General features: G+C 42.9%; 1 protein-coding gene across 1 annotated transcript; it reads right to left on the bottom strand.

Moving 5' to 3' along the window:
* Nucleotides 1-1,260: 1,260 nt before the first annotated feature.
* LAMP1 (lysosomal associated membrane protein 1) lies at nt 1,261-21,556 on the bottom strand. The gene is made up of 9 exons (XM_050915354.1): nt 21,419-21,556; nt 11,837-11,952; nt 10,289-10,502; nt 10,022-10,183; nt 6,096-6,313; nt 4,247-4,369; nt 3,265-3,334; nt 2,924-3,094; nt 1,261-2,273 (listed from the first exon to the last, which is right to left on the bottom strand). Exons 1-9 carry the CDS (start codon nt 21,468-21,470, stop codon nt 2,134-2,136), a joined length of 1,266 nt encoding a protein of 421 aa, XP_050771311.1. The 5' UTR covers nt 21,471-21,556; the 3' UTR covers nt 1,261-2,133.
* Between the last annotated feature and the right edge of the window lie 1,389 nt (nt 21,557-22,945).

Raw genomic sequence — 22,945 nt, 5'->3', positions numbered from 1 at the left:
AGATACCCTAGCCCTGGGCAGAAACAAGCAAAGCAGCAGCCCTGTCCCTGGCACTAGGCCACTTCCAGCCCTGCTGGGGCCAGGTGCCTGTGACTTGCTTTCTTGTCCTTACAGAGCCCTCTCGTGGCCAAATCCTTTCCCTCTCCTTCCTGCTGGGGAAGGGAGGGAAGACAACTGCAAAAGAGACCAGCAATTTGTGCTTTTTATTCTCCCTGTTGAACAACTACTGTGGAAATCCTCACCTTTTAACACCACACTCCTTTTCAGACTCTACTCCAAGCTATCTTCATTCCTTGTCAAGGAAGGCTTTTCCCCATCCCCCCCTCTCCCCAACCCTGCAGACTGAGTTTCTTTCATTCCTCAGCAGGGGGGGGAGGAAACCCCAACCTTTTCAGAGGAAGTAGATGAGTGCTCTTCTAGACAAGTAAAGACAGCTACTCAACAGTACAATTCCAAGCTATCCTAGCCTTCATGGTACCACACAGACACCTTTTGCCTTGAGTACTGAATTACAAGGACATTAGCAGTACCATACTTTTGGTACATCAGCAGGTATTAGGAAATACTTGTTTATTCACCACTGGCAAAATCCATAGTTTCCAGCTACCTTCAAGGTAGCAGGGCAGATGGTCCAAAGTATACCAGCCTTACTGCCATGTGTTCAGTTCTCCCTGTCAGAAGAATAACATTCTGTGCAATGTTTCAGTGTGCCTTGGTTCCTGCCCTGCATAGCTAGTACTGTTAACAGCAAAACATTACTGCAGGAGGGAGTCAGGGAACCTTTAAACACAAAGGTTCATTTCCAGCACATTACAACACACATAGACCTCAGCAGACATGTGTCTCCTACTCTGTGATAAGAATCCAACTTCAAAATAAAACATAAAATATCATTTACACAGTCCTTATACCAAGTATCTTAGCAGCACTTTCAGAAAGCAATACTTAGCAGGGCAGACCAATACACTGACATTTCTCAGCAAGCAGCAATTTAATGGAAGAGTTAACTTCTCCAGATCTCAGGTTACTGATACACAGAAGCTTTACCTGTTTCCAAGCACAAAGTCCAGAACAAGGGACTGTTCTGAAGATGCATACACAGTTAAGCCTCACCTTTGTGCCACAGAGAAAAAACTTCAACACTTGTTTAACATAACTCCACACTAAGGATCATTTAAAGCTTCCCAAGTAGAGCCAAACCAAGACTTTAGCACTTACCAAACGGTCAAGTCTTTTTAAGAGTGATCAGCAACAAAGATATACAGAAAAAAAGTGTCTTTATTAGCATTGTTACAGGCAATGCATACATAAGAACTGATCCTTAAAGTGTACAACCCCCCAGCCAAGTTTAAAGCAAGAGAATCAGCAGATTGAGATCTATATTGTACACATGTGCAGTAACAGGATCTCTCTGGACCTTCCAACAGAACGGACTGAAAACACTTTACAAAAAAACGTAAATAAAAATAACACCCATTTTAAAAAAGTACCAGCTCCTAACAAGCTGGCATAGCATCAAAAATATCAAACAGGGGAGTTGTCCAATCATAAAGAGTTCCTGTAAGGTCTGAGTATTGCGTCATTCACACCCTGCATATGCCAGGCATTGAGTTTAAAGCTTAGTAAAAAATACACACCTAAGAGACAAGGTGGAGTTTAGATTGTAGATTTCAATTTTGTCAGTTGTTACTGAATTTTTTTAAATGCATCATCAGTATAATTAACATCATCGCTGAATGGCAGCAGTACAAAGAATGAACTTTTTCCCTTTGTTAAGAGTTCTGAAACTGAGTCAGTGTGAATTAGCAACATCCCTCTCTGGAATCTTTAGCTGACATGACCTTATGCCAATTCCAAAAAAGCACCCTTAAAAACTTTTAGCTTGTTTCTAAGTGGGTAAATATTTAAACTAGTTAGCAAAATTAAACACCAGAATTTTCAGAAGTTATTTTTGTGCATAGTTAAATGCTGCAAGATGATTTCACATTTAATAAAGCAGACTTTAAAGAAGCAGCAATTTGCAAGAAAAGGTGTTCCCTTACAATATCAATCTTAGCTCAGGGGAAATGTGTGGGGTTTTTTCCCAGCCTCTTGCAATTGCTTTTCATCTACACTGGATTTTAGTGCAAGTCATTAAATTGTTTGATATCCAGCATGGCTCCTCTTTCTGCCAATCAAGTAAGCAATCAAGACAATTAGAACAAGACCAGCAAGGGCTGCACCAACTATGATAGGGATCAGCATGTTATTTTCATCCAGTTGACATTCTTCCACTGAAGAGAGAGAGAGAAGATGATCCATGTTAGGCACCAGCACACCAACAGATGGCTATATATCCAGAACTTCCAAGCTTCTGCTCTCAGCATATAGATAAAACTGGCTCAAGTTAACTTCTAGCTTAGCTTGCCAACAACCAAAAGGAAGCCAAGTCCACTAACTATGATCATTCAGGATGAAGCTGTTCTAGTACTAGTTGTATGCACAACATGGAGACTTATAATAATTGTTTCCTTCTCAAGAGCTGTTACTGTTACGCACAAGCTTAGCCATCATAAATACATCCATGCGACTCCTCCCCTAGCCGTTTTGCTTTAACCACAGTCACAAAGGACAGTGTTAAAGAGTCAGGAACTTCCTAGAACTTTGCCCCTTTCATACAACTGTCTGCACACAGGAGGGAAAGTTCACATTCTTCCTTAACTCTTCCCTGGACCACAAGGAAGAAGTCCTAGTTATTTCAAAGCTTTTTACATACTTCTCACACTAGCCTCAACTCAGACACCTTATCAGCCCCCACAACATCTGTAGTAGGGCATGCAGAGACTAAGCGTAGCACCCACAATTTTGACTACAGAATATTATGTTTATATCAAAGTGTACTTCACAAATCTTAGGTTCCCCCCGCAACATGTAAACCTCTTACCTGCCCCAAATTTGTCTCCATCAATCTTGAAAACCTGGATCTGAACGTTAAATACATTGACAAGGGCTTTGTCCGTGACCTGGAGATTCTCCTCTGCACTGCACTTGTAGGAGTTCCCTACTGTAGCTCTCAGCTCACTCATGCTGTTGTTCGATGCTTCAAACTTTGGAACTGTGTAAGAGAAAGTCTTATTACAGAATCCTGAAGAGCAGGAGCTGTAAACTCATAGAGCTGAAATTCGATACATTCATCCCCAACATTTCTAACATCTTATTTAATGCAGGCAACCCTTAATATTTATAGAAGTAGTCATTGAAAGTAGACTTCTTAAGAGTCCCTACCTTTTGCTTCAGAAGGCAGAGTTGTGCTTACATTCACACCTTGCAGAAAGAATTTTTCAGTAGTTGCATTCTTTCAAAAAAAACAAAGCAGTAGTTGTCATTTAAGCTAATGATGTACAACATAAGGTGTTAACATTCAGGTTCAATTCTGCATGCATTTTGAGAAAGGTTTTCAAAGGATAGCCCACAATTGGGATTAGCATCCAAAGGAAGGGCTTAGTTGCACTTTAGGAGAAAAGCTACAGAAGGTATGCACCTTAGGGAAGATTACTTTGGGGGAGGGAAGGGCAGAGAAAGGGGGACTGTCACCCCTCAGACTGCTGACTTGACTTCCACACTGCAGGCACAGTCCCACCCATGCCTTAACCAGGATAGTGCAATGATCTCACCTGTGCTACAGATACAGCTTTAATAGCAACAGGTCAAAGTGAATGCATTTGATCAATCCCGCAAGTATTAAAAGGAGCATGAAGCTCTCTGACAAACACAGTGGATTCAGTCCTCAAGGGTACACAGCTCTAATACAGCGCTGGGGCAGGGCTGTGGGAAACAGGATTCCCAACCATCATAGGAGACCATAAGACAAGTGCACATGGCCCTTGGGCTGTACACAGAATATTAATGAGGACTTAAATCCAGTTCCAGACTTGTACAATTAGATGAGATGCCTACTTGTCACAGGCTGTTCCCAGTTTGGGCAAGAAGCTTTAGTGAGTAGGCAATACAATCTTAAAAGAAATTCCCATTCCAAACAAAACAGATTTCTGTGTATACATATGTATGTGTGCATACATACATGTACATATTCTTTCCTCACAACAGTTACCAAGTATTAAACCCTCTAAATCCTAGTATTAAAACCAAAGGAATTATTTACTCCCCTTCCTGTAGTTGCATCTTTTTTCTCTTGTACTTGCCCCGATTCGTTTTCCCCACACGAAAAGTCCTGCAGACCCTACATGCTTTGTCTAGAGATTCTTACCAATGCAAAGTGGAAGATAACCCTTGTTTTCTCAAAAGTCAAATTCAAGAAGGCAGACGTATTGTCGCATCTCCCAGAAGAAGTTGTATTATGTGGTATGAAATTCAGCAAATCCAAACCCATCTATGAGAGAAGAGGATCAGTTATGACATTTGAAGAGACTAACGCATCACCACACATTCAGTCGACTTCTAGCTTGCTTGTACTCACACACATACAGCGCTGTATTTGCCCACACGTTACAGACAACTGGGCAAATACACATGCAAGTTACAGGCTGGTGTAAGCTGCACCTGAGCTACCAGGCTGGCACAGAGAACAAACGGCATCTTTGCATGCCTAACAAAGCTTTCTGCAGCCCTGACTGGCTGTGGCCAATAACCTGCTGCTTTCTCTAAACTTCTTTGGTCCTACCAGCGTAAGGAAAAACATCAATAACCACCACTACGCAGGGGGCAACAAGGTATAGAATACTGCTTTGACATAATGGAGAAGCAATCAAGCGAACCGCCTGTGAGCATGATCATCTTGCAAGTCACTTCAGTTCAAAATGCTTTAGCTTCGCCCATGGTATGTGATTTTATACTGTCCTGTATCTGCAGAAGGCTGTGGGTTAAATGCACTTGCCAAACAATCAAGTAGAAACCTTTCAGTAGCTCTTAGTTGATCCTCACGTGACTTTGGAAAAACCTATTTGCCACCTCCTCACTGGTCATTACACTAGAAGTCAGCTGTTCCAGCAGAGCTAGAATGCCATGCTACAGAATGCAGCTTTGGGAATTTCACACAATTAAGGTGGCTAAAACACAGTTGCCATCACAACCAGCTACTGTACAGCCACACACCAGCTATCAGTGCTCATGATTTTACCTCCCAGTCATCATCATCAACACATGCAATAGATTCCTTTGCACCACCACATACAGCATTAAGCAGCTAAATCCTATACAGACACCACCCTCCTCACACCAGTTCCTTTATCACTGAGATCCAACTTAAATTACAGCTGCTTTTGTGTAGTTTGTTTGCCTGCACTTGTCCTCGTTACCTCAGATTAAGCCACAGGACAGGAAAAAGCAGCTTGTGATCTAAGGTCCTTATAAAAGCTTTACTGAACATAAAGGTTTGCTGGCCCTCGGTCATTGTTTCTATTGAGGGCCTTCAGCAGACCCTTTGGGATCACTCCTCATAGCTTTGCCTTACCAGTTAGTGGGTAACAGGTTTGTCCATGGGGCTGGCAAGCTCAGCTTTGCATCAACAATGGAGGGAAAGAACCTGTGCTGGGGCTGGATCTTACATAAACCACATAGCATTTTTGCTGTTGAAATCAGCCATTCAGTAGCTCTTAAGCATTAAAGTCAAACCCGAGCCTCTTCGGTGCTGGCTGGAAGTTAAGTCACAAGCCTGTCCAGTTTTACAGTGGTAATAAATTTTCCTTTCTAATAGTCATTCACTGTTTTCATTCAGGTGCCTCAGACCAAATTCCTGTATTTTATTTAGCAGTTTAAAAATCTTGTTTAGATGGCATCTTTGACAATAGGATTCCCCCTACTCATATCTTGATAATTTTTACTGCTTCTGTGGAATGGGCATATACACTTACTGGATTTGACAGACAAGTTTAGTACTCTTACTGAATGGAAAAATCTTTAATGACCACTTGCAGTAGAAGAGAACTGTTTGAATCATCACTAGTCTAGTCCAAGTTAGGCAATTCAAATACAGGACAATTATGGTTGAACACTACAAAGAACTGGGATTTTTAAAGAAAAAAAGTTAGCCTAGACTAATTTACCAAGCCTTCCCCAAAGAAGGAACCTGAAGGCTTTGAAGAAAGAAAAAAACGTACCTTTTCATCTTTTTTTAGATAGGTGATATTAAGCTGTAGCCCCATGTAGGCAAGTACACAGGTTCCATTTGGACCAGTCACATTGTATTTACCAACTGCAGGATTTGGGGGCGATGCAGTTGGTGCTGGGCTAGTTGTTGGAACCTGGCTAGTAGTCTGTTTAGGAGTTGTAGACACTACAGGAGTAGTGGTGATCATATCTTCAGCGCATTCTGTCTCTGGAGAGAAAGGAAAACAGTCATTACCAAACAAAATGAAGCTGTGGGATGATCTACCTTTTTAATCCTCAAGGGAAAGGAGGGCACAATTTCAAGTAGCTTTTCCTAACAGGAGATAATAAAAGCTGAGAATCACAATGGTAAAGCATTACCTGAACTAGTGCTGCAAAGTCTGAGACCCTTTTAAAGCCTGGCATGTGAAAATGACACCTCTGCTGTTATTTACAGAAGTTCATGGTGACCGCATGTGCTTTCAGTCATGTCTGTCATTTCACTTTGCCATCAAGTCAGGATAAATAAGATACTGCTATGTTGACAGAGCCAGCGTTCCTGCCATATGTTCACAGCAAGGCTGAGATGACTACCCCTCAGACACTCTGGGCACTTGTGTGCTAGCAGCAGAGGAACAGTCCTCCTGCCCACTGTTAAAAGTGGTCTCCCAGGAGATGTGTTGTTCTCCTTCCCCTCCCTCAGTTACACTACCAGGTTGCGAGGACCCTATATCATTATTCTGGCAATATCCACAGTAACATTAAAATACTACTGGACCTCTCAAGTCCTCATAGCACTGCTGTGGCTCTTCTATCCTTAACAAAGGGATTCTAAGACACCGCTTCTGATGGCAAATGTTCTGCTATATCCTCTCACATCCATCCTCCCTTTAGTCCTGCATTAGTAGCCACCCACCACTGGGCGTAAAAGGCTGAGTGAAGATGTGTACGACTGCCTTCTCTCTTCATCCAGTTCAGCAGCAACTTCCAAGGCAAAAGAAGGAGAGAAAGAACAGGGACTCTGACTTATTTGCCAGAGTACTCAGAAACACCTGGCAGCAAGACCTTAACTTGATCTGGGAGCCAAGAAGGTTCCTGCGTTGAACATCTAAGCCAAAACCAAAGGTCATAGCAAAGACATTACTGTAGTAGAGGCTTCCATGTTCCAAGCCAAGGTCATCTCCACATGTCAGGGATAACAACCTGCAACTTTATAAGGACGACAGCAACTGCAGCAGCAGTCAATTCTGACTCAAAGGGCCTACTTCTAAAATTGAATCCATACATATCTTGCAGATGCTAGGTATCTAATAAATAGCCGCTGAACTTAAACAGCAAGTTAACTTTGGATTATGGCTCGGAAAGAGGAACTCTAATCACACCTTCTGACTACACAGACTCCAACATAGCACGCTTTCCTATTTCTACTCCATTTCTGGAAAGTCAAAGAGCAGAGGGAAGGCGGATGAATGGAGGAGTGACCCTATCTTTTGTAGGCTGATACTGGTCAGGTCCCAAAATGTGATCATTTCCTAACAAATAAAGCAAACAGCAGCTTTACTTGGTACTTCAATGGAGAATTTCCCTCCATCTGCAAGACCTCAACACACACAGCCTCTTACTGAAGTTGGCAGAGATGGAAACAACCAAATCACTTCAAGTGGAAGTTTGTCCCAGGCGAAGTCTCGATACAGTATTTTTACTGAACTGATTTACAGCATAGCTCCTAGTAACTCTTTAAGACAGATCTGAAGATGAGACAAATTCTCATGTCTTTTTCTGGCAGTTACAGGAAAGCAGCTGACAAAACTACCAACACAGATAAAATGAAAGCCTCCTTTTCTTCAGAGCTGCAGATCATCACTACCGTAACCTCAGTCACTAACTTCTAGGTACACTGACAGAAGTTACCATCACTAGTGATGCACAGATGCACTGAATACTGACTCTTCTTCCTTTCACTGAGCCTTGCCCAGATCACCAACAGAAATATCCTCTAATGAAAGAGCTGCAGGGAAAAAAAAGTTAAGGGAGAATTCCAGATCTAAAATTTATCAATAACTAGCTGCCAAAAGGACCTGGGAAGTCTCAAGCCTACAAGAACAGAAAGAAGGAACTGATCTGGAAAGAATAATGTGATTTCAGGGTCAAGAAGATTAAAAAAAAAGGATAAACTGAGAATTCTTTAACCATCTGAATAAAAAAAAACCAAGAAAGAGAGAGCTCATTGTGCAGTAGGAATGGAAAAAAAATATCTGGGTGCAGACTCAAGACAGTAATAAAAACTTAGGGATGATGACAGTTGAGAAAAAACCTGAGCATGGCAGTATGGATAACAGGAACATAGAAACAAAAAAAAAAAAACCTGAAACAAAAAGCTTGAACTCAGACCAGTGTCCATCCCAGGATCACAGGAAATCACATGTTTTTTCTGAGGATCAATAGTTTCATCCAGGCAGTGATACCACAGGATGGAGAAAAGCAACTTTAGGGAAGCGATCATGGCAAATTAAAGCATTTATATTAATCTAAACAAGAAGAGAAGGAAGTATAGGAATAGAAAATAAAGCAAATGCTGACAAACTTGTGTTGCATAAGGAACACCCTCCAGAAATAATGCAATATTGAATTTTTTTAACCAAAGGACTATGTAAGAACAGGTAATAGGTGGTCTTAAAAGTATCACACAGTAAGAAGATTTTATTGAAGTTTTGTAGAAGTTGAAAAACAGCTTTTCCCAATATCATGGCTTATGTTCAAGTCTGCTAATAACCGATCACTTATCATACTTATCCAGTATGATAACTGGATCAAGATATCATATTTTGAAAATGAGACAGTTCTGAAGACTGGAGTAATAGAGATCAGATTTTTTTTTTTTAAATGACAAATGTAGGTGCACATCTTTGCTGCAAACTAGTTCATTGAATGGAAAAGACTGATCAAGAGAATGATACACACTGAAATCTGAGCCAGTCATGCGAGGCAGCCATAAAAGAAGTCAATGCCAGTATTACCATGCATCAGGCAAGGTGTTTTTCAGAGATATGGGACAAGGTAGAGATACTCCTGTAGAAGGCACTTGTTCAATGTATCCATCCCATGCCAGCACTGACTACCCTAGTTTTTAAGATTCGTTTCAACTTAACAGGTGCATAAATGGGATTAACAGTGTAAGAAAAATTCCACATTTCCCAGAGAAGATTAAGACTTCTTATGTGCCCCAAAAGTAAGGCAAAGACTTATCACTCCTTAAGATAGCAGGGGCGATCAGTTTACATGGCTTTTCATGTTTGAAGAGTGTTGCCACAAAAGCAAGGGACATAAACACACCACAAAGTAGTTTGTCTTCTAATCATTACAGCAGTGAAACTCCAAAATGCTTTTCAATACAACCAATCAGGACAAAAAGTTGCTTTGTGATTGAGCCTGACAGAGAAAGAACACCACTGTTACAGCTTACACAAAGCCTCCTGTAGGAAGATGTACATATCTGCTCCCTACAGACCAGTTCTCTATTGTCTGCCATTATATCACTAATTTTCCCCAGAGCACGTAGTAACTAGTTCAAATTACTTTGGTAGAGGCATAATACTTTGAAGTTACCCGATACTTCTTAAACTAGGATTCTGGCCATGTGCCCAGTCAACCTACTGCAGCACGTGTTTACACCCATAAATACTCATGAACAGAAGGAATGTTCCCTAATACCTGTACAAAACCCATGGGAACAGAGTGCACTATCTTCTAGTCATGGATGCTGACACCCCTACACAGAAAACCCGAAGGAGGTCCATTCATTTCAAAAGATGCTGCTATCAGAGCTTCAGATCCAGTTTGTACCTGCCTAAATACGATTGGTCAGGACTTAAAAAGAAATAATCTATTATTGGAAATATTAGCTCACCAAGTACACTTTCTGCTACAAGATACCTACTGTTCATACTGACAGTGCCATTTGTGAGATAGGCTTCCAAAGTAACATTGCTAAAAGTAATGTTCACATTCTTCATATTGATCTGCTTGGAGTTGATGCATCTGTATTCTGTGCCCTTATATGCCTGAAAAATATTTTTATATGATACTTTCTTCACTCCTCCTGTAAAAAGATTACATTGCATTAGTATGTAACAGTATTTACAGAAACAAATCAGTATTACATCTGGAACGGTTACACAATGAGAAAAGGAAGTTTTCATTTTACCTGTAGTTGAATTATGGAATAAAGTTGCATCTGACAGATTGTAGTGGAAAACTAGCTCTTCAACTTTGTACTTGTCTGTACGCTCTGAGAAATTCAGGCTTAATGAATGTCCTGCTCCAAAACCCAATACCAGAATTGGATTAGATGTGTTAGCTTTACCACATGAGCTCTGTGGCTCTACTGTAGCATTTTGTGGAAGAAAAAAGTGTGCAAACTGTGGGACAGAAAACAAAACACATATAAATAGGATGGTGTAACAGCTTTTCCTTACTGCTTTTTAAATATGCTATGAAACTGTTATAAAACATACAGCTGACATTCATATATGCTACAAGATGTCTACTTATATACCTGTATATAGCAAGTAGCATATTAATGGCACTCAGATTTCTAAGAATATTGCTCTCTGAAATTTGAGGACGAAACAGTACATACTCACAGTACCTCTTAGACTCCCCCCCCCCCAAGTAGCATTATGAATTTGCAGCTATTTTTTTACTAGGTGAATCAAATCTGGCAAACTCTGAACATGTGAAAAATGGGAGAATTTAAGCTTTGCTTCTTGTAATACGATTGAGCAAGAACAAAAGCAAATGGTACAGCCTACATAGTTTGGCTATAATACTTTGAGTTTATTACATATTGAGAAGTAACATGGTACCTGAAGACCAATACAATGTTTACTGGAAAGTTTTGAGCTTACTGCTTACAAGAAGCAGCAGGCAAAAGCACATTACGAAAGCAGTCACCTCTGAATGCAAACTTGCATACCAGTATCAGCAGGATTTCAGACCATCAGCACCACTGAAAAAGTGGACTACGCAATATAACTCTCAGCTCAAATCACACATTGCAAGTGCACCACTGGCAAAGCAGTACAACTTTTTTAATCTCACATTACACTGATGGCTAGGAAAAAAATCAACAAGAGTGTCTCGAAACATGCAACTGCAATGAGATTATAAATAATCCACAATTCCTGTTCAGTAGTAAAGACACCAAAAAAGTAAACTGAAAAGCACAGTATTTGTGAATAAAATTCTTAACTTTCCATTAACAGGGTTTTGCTGTTAATATGGAACAACTTGTATGCACTGCACTAGTCTGTAGATACACTGAAAGCTAGAGATTTGCTCAGTGAGAAGATCACAGATTTCAGGAAAGTTTAAATCTACATGCCAACAGCCATTTTAGTTCAGATTTAGTCCATCTAAGTATGACCAAGTTCACCAAAAGACAACTGGTAGCATTTCTGCCTTTACAGTTCCAATGAAAGTCATTTTAGCTACCAAAAGGACTGACGTGGAATTTCAGTCACAAAAGTAATTTCACACATGTATTGTTTGTGGTGGTTTCAGGCAGCCTTAACCCTGTTTAATTAGAAGAAGCATCAGTAATAAAGTTGATGCAACATGACTGGGAGGGGGGAAATCTTTGCTGAAGCTGTTTTTCATGCTTTTGTTCAAAGTTTAAATACTGCGCGTGTGCAGAAATACCACACATTTTATAAACACAAGTTAGAGACAAGCAGCAAGATACTCCCCTTACCTCTTTCTGCCCATTGCTTTTGTATTCCACTGAGAAGGCTACTGTCAGATCAGCGGTTATGCAGACCTTACCACTTAAATCTTTCACCTCAAATGAAGAGGAAGCCTGTAAAAAGCCTGTTAAGAATGATAAGTGGTTAACTTGGTGTCACGGAAGTTTTTATTTTTGATCCCAAAGAGACAAATACGTACAACTGTATATTTTAGGAGTACATCCTAAACAGCAGTTGAGTTTGGAAACTTGGGCATTAACAGTCTCTATACTAGCTTCAATATCACTAACACACAGAGGACCAATTTAACAGCCCACATATAAAAAGACAAAGCCACCCAAAACAAAACTGTTGACATGCTGGGTCCTCAGAGGGTAAGAAAAACTTGCAACAAACACCAGTCATACTGTTCAAGGCAGCTACTCAGTGTTCACCCTACACAGCAACTATTTTGCAAGCTTCAGCCAGAACTGACTTAGCATACTTGATCCTGCATGCCTATAGCGCTCAGCCTTCCCCCCGCAGCACACCCCACAGCCTTCATTCCCGCTGTACCAGGCCACTCAGCTGTACATGCACTGAATGCAGCATTTAGAAACCTTGGATTGACTGCAGATGTTTTGGAGGGACTGCCAAAAATAGTGTGATGGAGCATGCCACCCTTGCCAGGAGAACTTCTCTTTAATGCCATCGCGCTCTCTGCGCTCGAGAGGAGGATGGGGGCCAAGACCTCGACACAGACTGAGGTTATGTTTTCCTTACTGGTTTAACCTCAGACTGAGCTGCTGACAAAAGCACAGCTTTTCCCCCACTCGCTCCCCTCCAGCCCCAGTGCTCAGAGCACTAGTACAACTGACCACACTAGTAGTGACTTAACAGGGTAAGAGCACGTGGCGAGAGGAGGCATGATCATCCTTTCTGACAGCAGCATGGACTTAGACCGGCGTCCACTGCCAATGAAGCTTCACCTAGGGGATGTGTTGCGGCAGGCTGGATACAGCCAGAAAGCTGGTTATCTCATACTTCATTTGCAGTAAGGGCTAACTGGACAGTGCTCCTGTATCTGAAATCATACCAAGGTGTTCCGAGTTCTTCATTGTAGAGCATTTTATTTTTCTGATCCTCAATTTGTCACCACACACACACGCAAAGCAAGCCTCACTGCAAAAAGCCTGCACCATTTTCATGCTAGCACTTTATCAGCTTGCAACAACTTCAGTCTTGCAGAAAACCTGATAAAAAAGCAGCTGCAAGACATAAACCACTATCTCAAGCAAATAAGCTTTAAAGGAGTCAAACATGCTAATCCATTCAATTGCTGATATAGCAAAGACCCAGCTGAGGCATTATCCATTAGCTAGCTTCCCTCCCCAAGTTTTCAAAAAGCAAATCCCAATTTTAAAACTTTTTACTACAAAACTATGGTGCATACAATTGTATTAAGACAATTATTAGGAAAAATTGGACTTCTGTCAGCTGAACTTTGGTAGAAGGCCCTTCAGTTGTAGGGACACATTGGAAAATTTCTCTGGCACTCAGCAATCATTTTCCCCTTGTTGCCTTCCCCTTAGCAACAACATATCCTCCCCCAGCACCAAAGGGGGCCAAAACTTAAGCTGCAATTCATACACTTTACCTAGTTGTTTAAAGAGCCTAGACTTGAAACCAAAGATAGACAGAAGAAAGAAATTGCTTAACAATGGATAGTGTAGAAAACTGTATTTCAAAGCAAAACTTTCCTAACTTTGCCTTTACGTCCAGCCCATAATGTTCATTAAGAAACACATATTCAGAAAGAAAATGTTATTTATCGCAGTTCAGAGCAGCACTAGAAACAGTCAATGCTCCTCTGCATGGAAGTTTCAATTTGCAAAGTTTCCTTCAATTTGAATTTACATCTGAAACTTGTTTACATTTTACCCAAGCACTTGTTTTCTCAAAAGGAAGCTGCTTACACTTGCTTGAAGATTTCTAGCACAGTGTAGAAAACAACATAGAGGCAGGGAATAAGAGCCCATGGCTACTTGAACTAACACTATCAATGGAAAACGTGCTAGAATGAAAACCTTCACTGTGCATGCTGACTCCCTTGTCTGATAGCTATTAAAAATCTTGGCAATTTTAGAGCTAAAGTAATAGGCACTAAAAGAATGAAAGAAGAAAAAAAATCAGTTTTAAAAAGAAATGCAGGGGAAAGAAAAGACTGAAAAACAATTAAGAAAACTGTTGCTGACCTACAGGAAAATGTGACAGACCTGCCCATTACAGATGATTCGGAGAACAACAAAAGGTTGGTACCAGAGGTACCAGAAAGCACCAAATGGAAGACGGATTCTGGGAATGAAGAGCTGACAAATCACCCTCAGCAAGTTTAAGGGATAGAGAATAAGGGGTGTGAACAAACAGTAAAAAAATACCACCTGCATAACTACCAGATTTTTGCAAGGTTAAGTTCACACCATGACATGAATCCCAATTTCATTAGTGTGGAACAAACGCTATAAAACCCTGTTCCTTCTTAAGAAATGTTCAGCAGCTGCTGGATTTGCAGTGTCAGTGATGAGACAGACGCATCCAGCACGAGACACTGAGCTGTCCTCGATGAAGTGGCAAGAAGGCTGTTTCACTGCGAGTAAGCCGACGTGCACAAGGATGGCGATCAGAGAGAGCACTGTGCTGCAGCATCATCTGCTCCCATGGTCTTGGAAGAATGCAAATGAAACCGAGTGAAACATAAGGGACATAAGGGCAAAGAAAAAATCAGCAAAAACACACTGAAGAACAAATCAAGACACTGAAGGAAAGAAGGTCCTGCCTACTCTTCGCTCCAGCCAGTTTAAGGCAGAGGAACAGCTCGCTGGGTTTTGCAGGAAAGCAGCTGTTGAGTTTGTGAAGGCAGTTTCAGTGTCGACTAGTGATTAATGCATGAATCATCACCAGCCCACAAATAGTAAGAGCCTACAGTCAAAATGTCAAGAATACAGAAAAGCAAACTGAGGTTGAATCAATCTGTCCTGGGAATATTTCTAATTAAGTTACATAAAGTATTGCTCAGTTTTATCACGACATATCTACAAGTTGAGAATATTGCTTATACTTCTCATAACAGTATCATTCTTTGCCATTTTACACAAACTGATACAACCTCCAGTTTCTTAACTTCAGACTTTAAATGCTCTTCTTAATAAACTGCAGTGCCCTATTTGACAACTATCTGTGGCACAGCAAGTGCAGTACTTCGGATTTACACAGCTGAACAGCTCCTGGACTTTTCAATAGCAAAAAGTAAGTTTTGCGAAGTTCATTATTCACTTGGCTGGAAATACAATGTTATGGATATCTAGTAGAGGAATCATCAAAAATGTATCAGCATCAAAGAAATTTCACTTAGTTCAGATGCTTCCTTTGTATTCCAATAGGTTCTGAAAAAGGGCTGCTTACATATTTATTCTAGCTGCATATTTTCAACTGAAAATCATAAGATAATCTCTCCCTTTATACCTCATTTCTGAAATTACAGTCTCATGCAAGAAAAGATTGAAGGTTAAACTGTTGAAGCAACAGCTAGATATGTTACTTGAATTAAATCCAGCATTCTTCCTTATCTAACATACCTACATCAAAAAACCAAGCAGAGTGTATTAACACACTGAGGTACAATAAACAAGTCAAATGAAACTAAGACTGTCTTGGTTATGTAACAGTTTGTCTTAAAGAAATCTACCTCAAAAGTTAAGTTTGTTTTAAACAGAAAACTACAAAGCTAACAAAACAATCTTGCACATTTGAACAATCTAAATCCGAGCCCTTTTGAATAAGGCTCTTAGAATGGCAGGATTCCCCATCTCTTGACCACACAAAGATGCTTTCAGGTTTCAACCTTTTTATAATTGAAATCCTGCTAGCCAAGCACAGCTACCCTTGAGTTACTCTCCCATATAATGGAAACCTACTAAGGGAGAAAGATGAATGGTTGTTGTGCTCTAAAAAAGCGAGCATATATTAATGGTGATTGTTTACACTGTCTGCTTGCAGAAGACTTCAGTTACTATAGTTAATGATTCACTTTGTCTCCAATTTTTATTAGAAACATGGAACATTGACAATAAGGATCTCAAACACAAAAGCTACTTTTATATAATTTGGGTTTTGTTACTATAGTCATGTTTCCTGCATAAGTAAAAACCTCTTTAGTATTTTTCTTCCTCCCTCTTGGAAGAAAGGACAGCAAGCCATCCAAATCTACCTGGGCACATATTCCACATCATCAGTAGTTTAAGCGATACAGATATCTAGTGGACAGGACTGTCTGCAGTGACACTGAGTGACTATGGCATTAAGGAGGAAAACCACGGCTGCAGCATAGCCCAGCTAACCACTCCCCACAAGCGCCGTGACAGTGGCTCACAGTATCACACTCACAGCCCGGTCATACACATCAAAGACTCCTCAACTACAGCCTACCCTGTAATTACTGTGCAGCAGTACTCTGAAGGTAAGGGATGCTTGCTGACTGATGCCGGTGCTACGCAATCATTCTGCACCTAAGCTACAGCACTGCTGTGTTGCCCTGCACCTTTGCCCGGGTGTTCTTAGGGTATATACAGCAAACGTTGCTATCTATGGGGCATTAATTCAAGGAGATAAGAAATGCTGGTTCTTATCTAAAGAACGTTTATTTTCTATTGTACATGTGAACAGAAGTGCCCAGTAATTTACTCATTCTGATGTTTCGAAAGGATCCTGTCATCTCGGTGCCATTTTGTGAACAAAGTAGTGACCTTAGTCACCACGTTAGACTCCTAAATCTATGCCAGAAAAGACAATGGAAAAATCCCTGAGGAGTTATGCTCTCCTCTAATCACTTGTCTTCAAATGTAAGCACCACTCCCAGAGTGACACCTGGTACAAGTCCTTTCTCAGAAAACCAAGTCAAGATCACTTGCTTAGGATCCAGGATCTATACTACCTTAGGATAGTACAGAAAAAACAAGAACTTAAAAAATAATATATTTTTTGAAAGATCACACTATTTACTAACCCTAACGTTTCTGGGGAACAACTGAAAGCAGGAAAATCCCTTGACAGACTTGATGCACGAACCACTTTGCGTGAGACAAGATGGTCTTCGTAAAATTAGGAGTTATACTTACCTGTCACCAACGGACTCAGAAGACTGAACGCTGGCTATCTGGAAAGCATAGCAGGAAAAGACAAGGCTGGACTCACTTCAGCTGCTGTTGGACACACTTGAACACAAACAGTGGTGGAAAGGGGGAACAGAGCTTAATTCGGGGATGGATGAGAGTACTTTAGGGGAGAAGAGAATCAGCTGCACTTGTGCAGGTGCAGCACCTGATTGTATCAGGTTCCTGATCCAGCCCTAGAAGATGCATCCTTGCCAACTAACAGAGACAAATTCATGCAGTCTCAGATTATGGTTTTGGTATTGTTGATTTCCATTAAAGCAGTAAACATTTTGTTTCTCAATTCAAGTTTGCAGATGAATAACTTCTGTCTTTATAAACAAATTTATAAAAGTACAAAAGCATTATAAAGGAAAGGCTATTTAGCAGCTGTACACTTGCCATTTGGCCAGAGAATTGCACAACTGCATCAAGTTTAGTCACATGAAGCTTCTTTATGGTTTCCTATCTAGAGGAAGGAAGTCTTGGGGTAGCTCTATGGCAGCTAATTACATGAGTCCACCGGGAGGTCCGAACTCCTGTGGCTAGACCCTTTGCAGCATTCACACAAGTCCATTTTGCACTTGCTCTGGTTAGTGCTGCTGTATCACACCACACAACTAACACACATCCTTCAAGGTAGCTGGTGGCCCCAAACAATGTTTTGCAGGACAGAGCACTGTGTTGACAATTTAAAGAGAAAGCCCCCCCAAAGGAGAGGATACTGGAAAAAAGATAATAAACCAACTGCCTGAGTAAAACCACTCTCCCACTCCTATCAAGAAGGGAGTAGATCTCACCCCTGAGTAAAGACATACTGGTGTTCTCCTATTACACAGACTCAATTCTGCCTTGTTAACAAATCAAAAGCCACTGAAGTTTAATACAAGAAAACTAAATGTATTAAGTGTGGACTACTGTGCTCAAGCCTGAACACTGGAGAGGGAACAGCTAGAGAAGCGCCCAGTGCGCAGAGCTGAACCACATCTGAAACCCCACTCTACTGCCAGGGTGCTACTAACACTCTCACACTTTGAATTACAGTAGAAAAAGCAGTACTGACAGTCAGTGGTGCTGTCAAGTGACAGAGAAGGTTAAGAAACTGTCACCCTTAGATTGAAAGGGACACCAGTCCATCTTGAAGTCAGATGCACAAAAAACAAGGAAGCCTGATTTACCAAAACATAAGGTACATTTTAAAATATGTAATTTAGAATTAGGATAATGCAATGATGTGTTCAAACAGCTGTTTTAACTACTGCCACTCACATACCCAAAAGGGTCTCCTGCCAAGCTGAAGAGAATAAATACCAAGAAATCCATTATGGCACCAAGCTTTCTCAAGGAATTTCCAAATAATCATGTCTGACTTGAGAGAAAAGACAAAGGGTTGCAGTTAAGCTGCAACAAGCAAAGGCGAGGCGTGCCTTCTTAGTGCTAGAAATAACTTATCTTTAAGACATAGAAAGGCTTAACAGAGATAACAGTAGTTAACTTCTCAATAAAATATCCATCTTTTCTTTGAGTAGGGTTCCTCCGCACCTAGAGGTAATTCTTCAGTTTATCATCTGCTACTGATTAGAAAACATCCTATTCACTACAGAACAATCTAGAAGCAGGTTACACCAAAAATGAAACCTCTCAGTCAGCCTGAACAGGAACCTAGGGAGCCTCTCTCAGAAGCAGGGAGCCTGCGGAGTTCTTACTCAGCAAGTAAGAAGTTACTTTACAAGTCAGAAAAGCTGCCGAAGTCAAAGCTGAGCAACCTATCACACGACGACAGGCTTGGCACCAGCACACAACTTCAGATCCTTAGAGACTGTGTCAACACACTTAAAGAAGCTATCATGCAAACACTATGTTAAGGCCAGCATTTGGTAAAACAATGTTTCGAAAGTCGCACAACATAAAAGTGGTTGTATTTTGTGAAAACTAATTTATACTTGGCCTCAGTTCCATACAGCTAGCAATGCCAAAACTGAGGAAAATAATACAACACGAAATTACTCACTGGCTGGAATTTATTATCCAAGTTTCTCTCAGCTATCCCTACATTGGCAGCAAGGTTTGAAATTCCCCCTTCAGACTAGAGTTGTGCAATAGAAACACATGGATTATGTGTCAATGACCCTGAAATGGCATCACACTACCTCGTCAAATTCATTTTTCCTTCCCCAAATCTCAGACACTTCATTATTTACTCACTAATACTGAATCCATGTCTGACTCTAAACTTAGATTTTCAGAAGTGTTTTCTCTGACTTTTTTGTGTTTCAGTAAGGAAAAAAACTACAGGTGCTCTAGGACTCTAAGAGCACAAGCAGCTCTGTTGGGCTTGGCACACAACCCAACTGACCCATCGGGCTGAACAGACAAGCACCATTTTCCTCCATATTTCAAAAAGCAGCAGCTAAGTTTGAAGGGAGGTACTTCATTTCCCATAGCCCCCTTTCCCTGTATTTATCACTGTACTACCTAAATCTTCTTTTCATTCCACATGCACGTTTGATATTAATGAGGAAATTCAACACAAAATACTTAATGCTGACATATGAAACGCTCAGCTTAGTGCTTGCTGCTTGATGTGAATGAAAAACTGAAACAGTAAGAGAGGTGTGGTGAGGTATTCTGGAGGAAAACAAATTTTCTATTGTCCCAAAGTCAAGGCATTGCCAAACAAGCTTTCACATCTGACCCACCCACGCTAATCCTTCAGCCTCCTGTGATCATTACCTTATCCTCATCAGTGTTCACTCAGATGACTACAAGGCTGCAAACGAGCTAAAAACGTCTAAAGAATTCAGCTCATACCTTCTCATTATCTCATATTCTTCTCCCCTCACTACCACCCAAGCCCCACACTCTGGCAGAAGATGGTGGAGGCTATCTGTACTCCAAGAAGGGGGCTCCATTTGCACCACAAAGTTTTCCCCTGAGATTGTAGGATAAAGTTATGTAGAAACATCCAGCTACTAGACACTGGTACAAAGTCCTGACTGTCAGTAAATAGTTACTCTGTAGTAAAATAAACTAGTCTGTTGCCTCAGCTGCAGAAACCTAACACATTTTACATGCCATAAAGTGCCAATTAAGCAGAGGAAGACTACTACAGTCCCAGAAAATATTATCTGTGCTACCACTTAAAAACTACATAGGCTGATTAGAAAGCAAACAAAAGCAATTCTTCATTTAAACCATAACTCCACTAAACAAGCCATACAAAGAATTCCCACTATAACACCAGTTCAATGCCACTTAAGTTCCCAATCCTAAAAAGCAAGTCTGATAGCACTGTAAGCCACTGTGCTCGCTAGAGCTGGATATTTGAACTGCTCAGTGCCCCTTGTGAGTGACATCTTTCAGGATCACTGAAACTGAAGTACTGTCAACAATGATAAAGATACTACCAAAGAAAAGTTAAAAGAGTTTCAAAGGCTGTTATAATCTCCAAAATGACAGCAGATAACCGTTCTCAACTGCTGCTTTATTCAGGAAATACTTTTGCTAGCCGCTGAAAAAGTTTCCTTTGCTGCCAAGCCACATTTCAGAAACTTGATAGTGTCGCATGATGTGGTTTTCAAGGCAAGAAAGCTAAAGCAAGGTAGCCATCAGTTAACAAGCAAGATATGCTTCCTCATAAAACACTCTTGCTGCACTAACAAACCGTCTCATCAAGGCACTAAAATCTCTCTACTCCAGCGACATTTCAGATTTCTCTCAAGATATGGCAGGATGAAAGCCATTAAGTAAGGGAGCACTACATGCTCTATAGAAAAGGCGCTACTTCCTAGCAATGACATCAGTAGTTCCTGCGTTTCCATGCCTCGTGGGAGGTAAAGGTGTATTTTCAGGTTCTTCCCGGAGCGCTGTCCCTAGGTCCAGTGCAGACGCTCAGACGAGCGCTCCCGGGCGCTACACGGTTCTTCCCCCCAAGCACAGCAGCAGCCGCCGCCGTCCTTCCATCCTTCCCTCGTACCTCCCGCAGCTGCCAGAGGTTCCCGGGAGCCGCAGCGGCCCGGTGCAGGGAGGGGGAAGGATGACGTCCCCGAAGGACCCACCGCCTCCCAGCACCGGGCGCTGCGGCCGGGGACCCTCGCGGGCGGACCTGCCCCCCCCCGCCCCCAGCCCCGGCCGGGCCGCGGCCCAGCTGTGTGCCGCGCCGCCGCCCCCAGGAGGCCTGGGACCCCCCGGCGTCAGCGTTACCGCCCCGGAATGGCAACAGCAGGTGGGAGCCCACGGGCGGGTTTCCAGTTACAGCCGGCGCGCAGGTGCCGCGTCCAGCGCCGCCGGCCCCGGGGCCGCCCGGGGCCGCCCCAGGCCGCGGCGACCGCCCCAGGCCGCGGCGACCCCCCCCGCCGCCCCGCCGGGCGCCACAGGCCGCGGCCGCCCCGCCTCCCTCCTTACCGAGCAGGGCGGCCGCCGCGAGCAGCCTCCGCGCGCCCTGGGCGCGAGCCATGGTGGGGGCAGGGGACAGGGCGAGGCGGCACCGGCGGGAGCGCGGAGAAGCGGCGGGGGCGGCGGCAGCGGCGGCGCACCGCGCTCGGGAGACTGGCGACGGCCCCGGCCGGTCATATGACCACTGACGTCACCCGGTCCGCCCGGCCGCCGTCACGTGACCCACGCGTTCAGCGCAGCGGGCGCCCCGGCGAGGGAGGTGGGAAGGATCTCGCGAGAGCAAGGGGTGGGGTGGGGCGGGGCGGGGCGGGGCGGGGCTCCCTCGCGCTCAAACGGCCGCTGGTCAGGCGGGCGGGCCCGCGGCGCGGTGCTAGCGCTTCGCGGGTGCGGATAAGGATGCACGCAGGCGTATGTCCGTGTGCGCGCATAGATACGTGTGTGGAAACGCACTTGTGTGAACGCGGGTGGGTGGTTCTCACGCGTGGAAACGCGCGGGGAGCGGGCCTGTCCGTCAGTGCGGGCGCAGGTGTACGTATCGCGCCTTGCGTCCCTCAGGCGCGCGGCGTGCGCGTAGCTGTGGGGTGGCGGGTGCGTGTATCCACCCTGCAGGGGCAGGCGCGCGCCTAGCGCGTGTGACCGCATGCAGGGGTACACGCGCGCACAATGCACCATCATCCCAAGCTGCTGCGGTTCGGCTCCAGGCCCCTCTTGCCACCAGCCATAACCCGTGGGCCCAGGGCTTCTCAGGGCCCTGTTCTGCCATGGGCTGAAGACAGCCATGGCTTGGCCCTGCAGCACTGCCGCCCTGGCGCAGGCCACCTGCCCAGCCCTCGCCTGTGGCACAGATGTTTGGCAATGGGCGTTCGGAGGTTTGGGGTCTTTCTGCAAACTGCCGTATGTCTTAGCCCTGTAACTCGTGTGGGATGAGAGCTGTGAGGAAGATCAGGGCCCAGGTCAGCCTTACCAGCTCTGGGCATTTAACTGTGGTTCCCAGTGGGGAATACAGCACGGGCACCCCTAGGTAAAGGAGAGGTGATACAGGAGGGTGAGAAATGGCTTTGGTGAGCAATTAACCCACGTAAGTTCTTGCCACTGAGTTCAAAGGCAGTCTAAGGTGAGTACAGTCATCTTGCATAGAACTAATTCAGTCCCAGCTGTATAAAGGCACTGGAAGTTAATGGTCTATTATCTCTAATGTGATGCATGTATGTATATTTGTGTATGCATATAATCCACGTATGTGTTCGAAGCCAAAAGAGGGACTGCTAACGACTTGTGGTTGCATGGGTAAAATTAATTGCACTTTCACATGGTTTCTTATGTTGTCTGATGTTTTTATAAACAAGAATTTTAAGAAATCCCTTTTTTTTTTGAGAAAATGAGAAAAAAAGAGGTGAAGTTAGTCTATCAACTCTCTCAGACGTTAGCATAGTAATGGCAATAGGGAGCCCAGGCCATTTGATCACTTTGAAATTTAATGCTCTTTCTTACCTAAGCTGTTAAGGATATGCTTTCTTCATCTGAAACCTCAGAAGT

The sequence above is a fragment of the Gymnogyps californianus genome, chromosome 1 (assembly GCF_018139145.2).
Source record: "Gymnogyps californianus isolate 813 chromosome 1, ASM1813914v2, whole genome shotgun sequence".
Taxonomy (NCBI): Eukaryota; Metazoa; Chordata; class Aves; order Accipitriformes; family Cathartidae; genus Gymnogyps; species Gymnogyps californianus.
The sequence above is the reverse complement of the archived record's forward strand: the minus strand, read 5'-3'. Positions and strand labels throughout refer to the sequence as shown.

What these genes read in the sequence shown, in the direction of transcription:
- LAMP1 (XM_050915354.1), bottom strand. Translation starts at nt 21,470, where the DNA reads ATGGCTCGCGCCCAGGGCGCGCGGAGGCTGCTCGCGGCGGCCGCCCTG. An exon ending in TGGCACTGTCAGTATGAACA is followed by an intron (nt 6,314 to 10,021) that starts GTAGGTATCTTG and finishes CTTTCTCTCCAG; the next exon opens with AGACAGAATGCGCTGAAGAT. An exon ending in TTATCTTCCACTTTGCATTG is followed by an intron (nt 3,335 to 4,246) that starts GTAAGAATCTCT and finishes TTTTTTTGAAAG; the next exon opens with AATGCAACTACTGAAAAATT.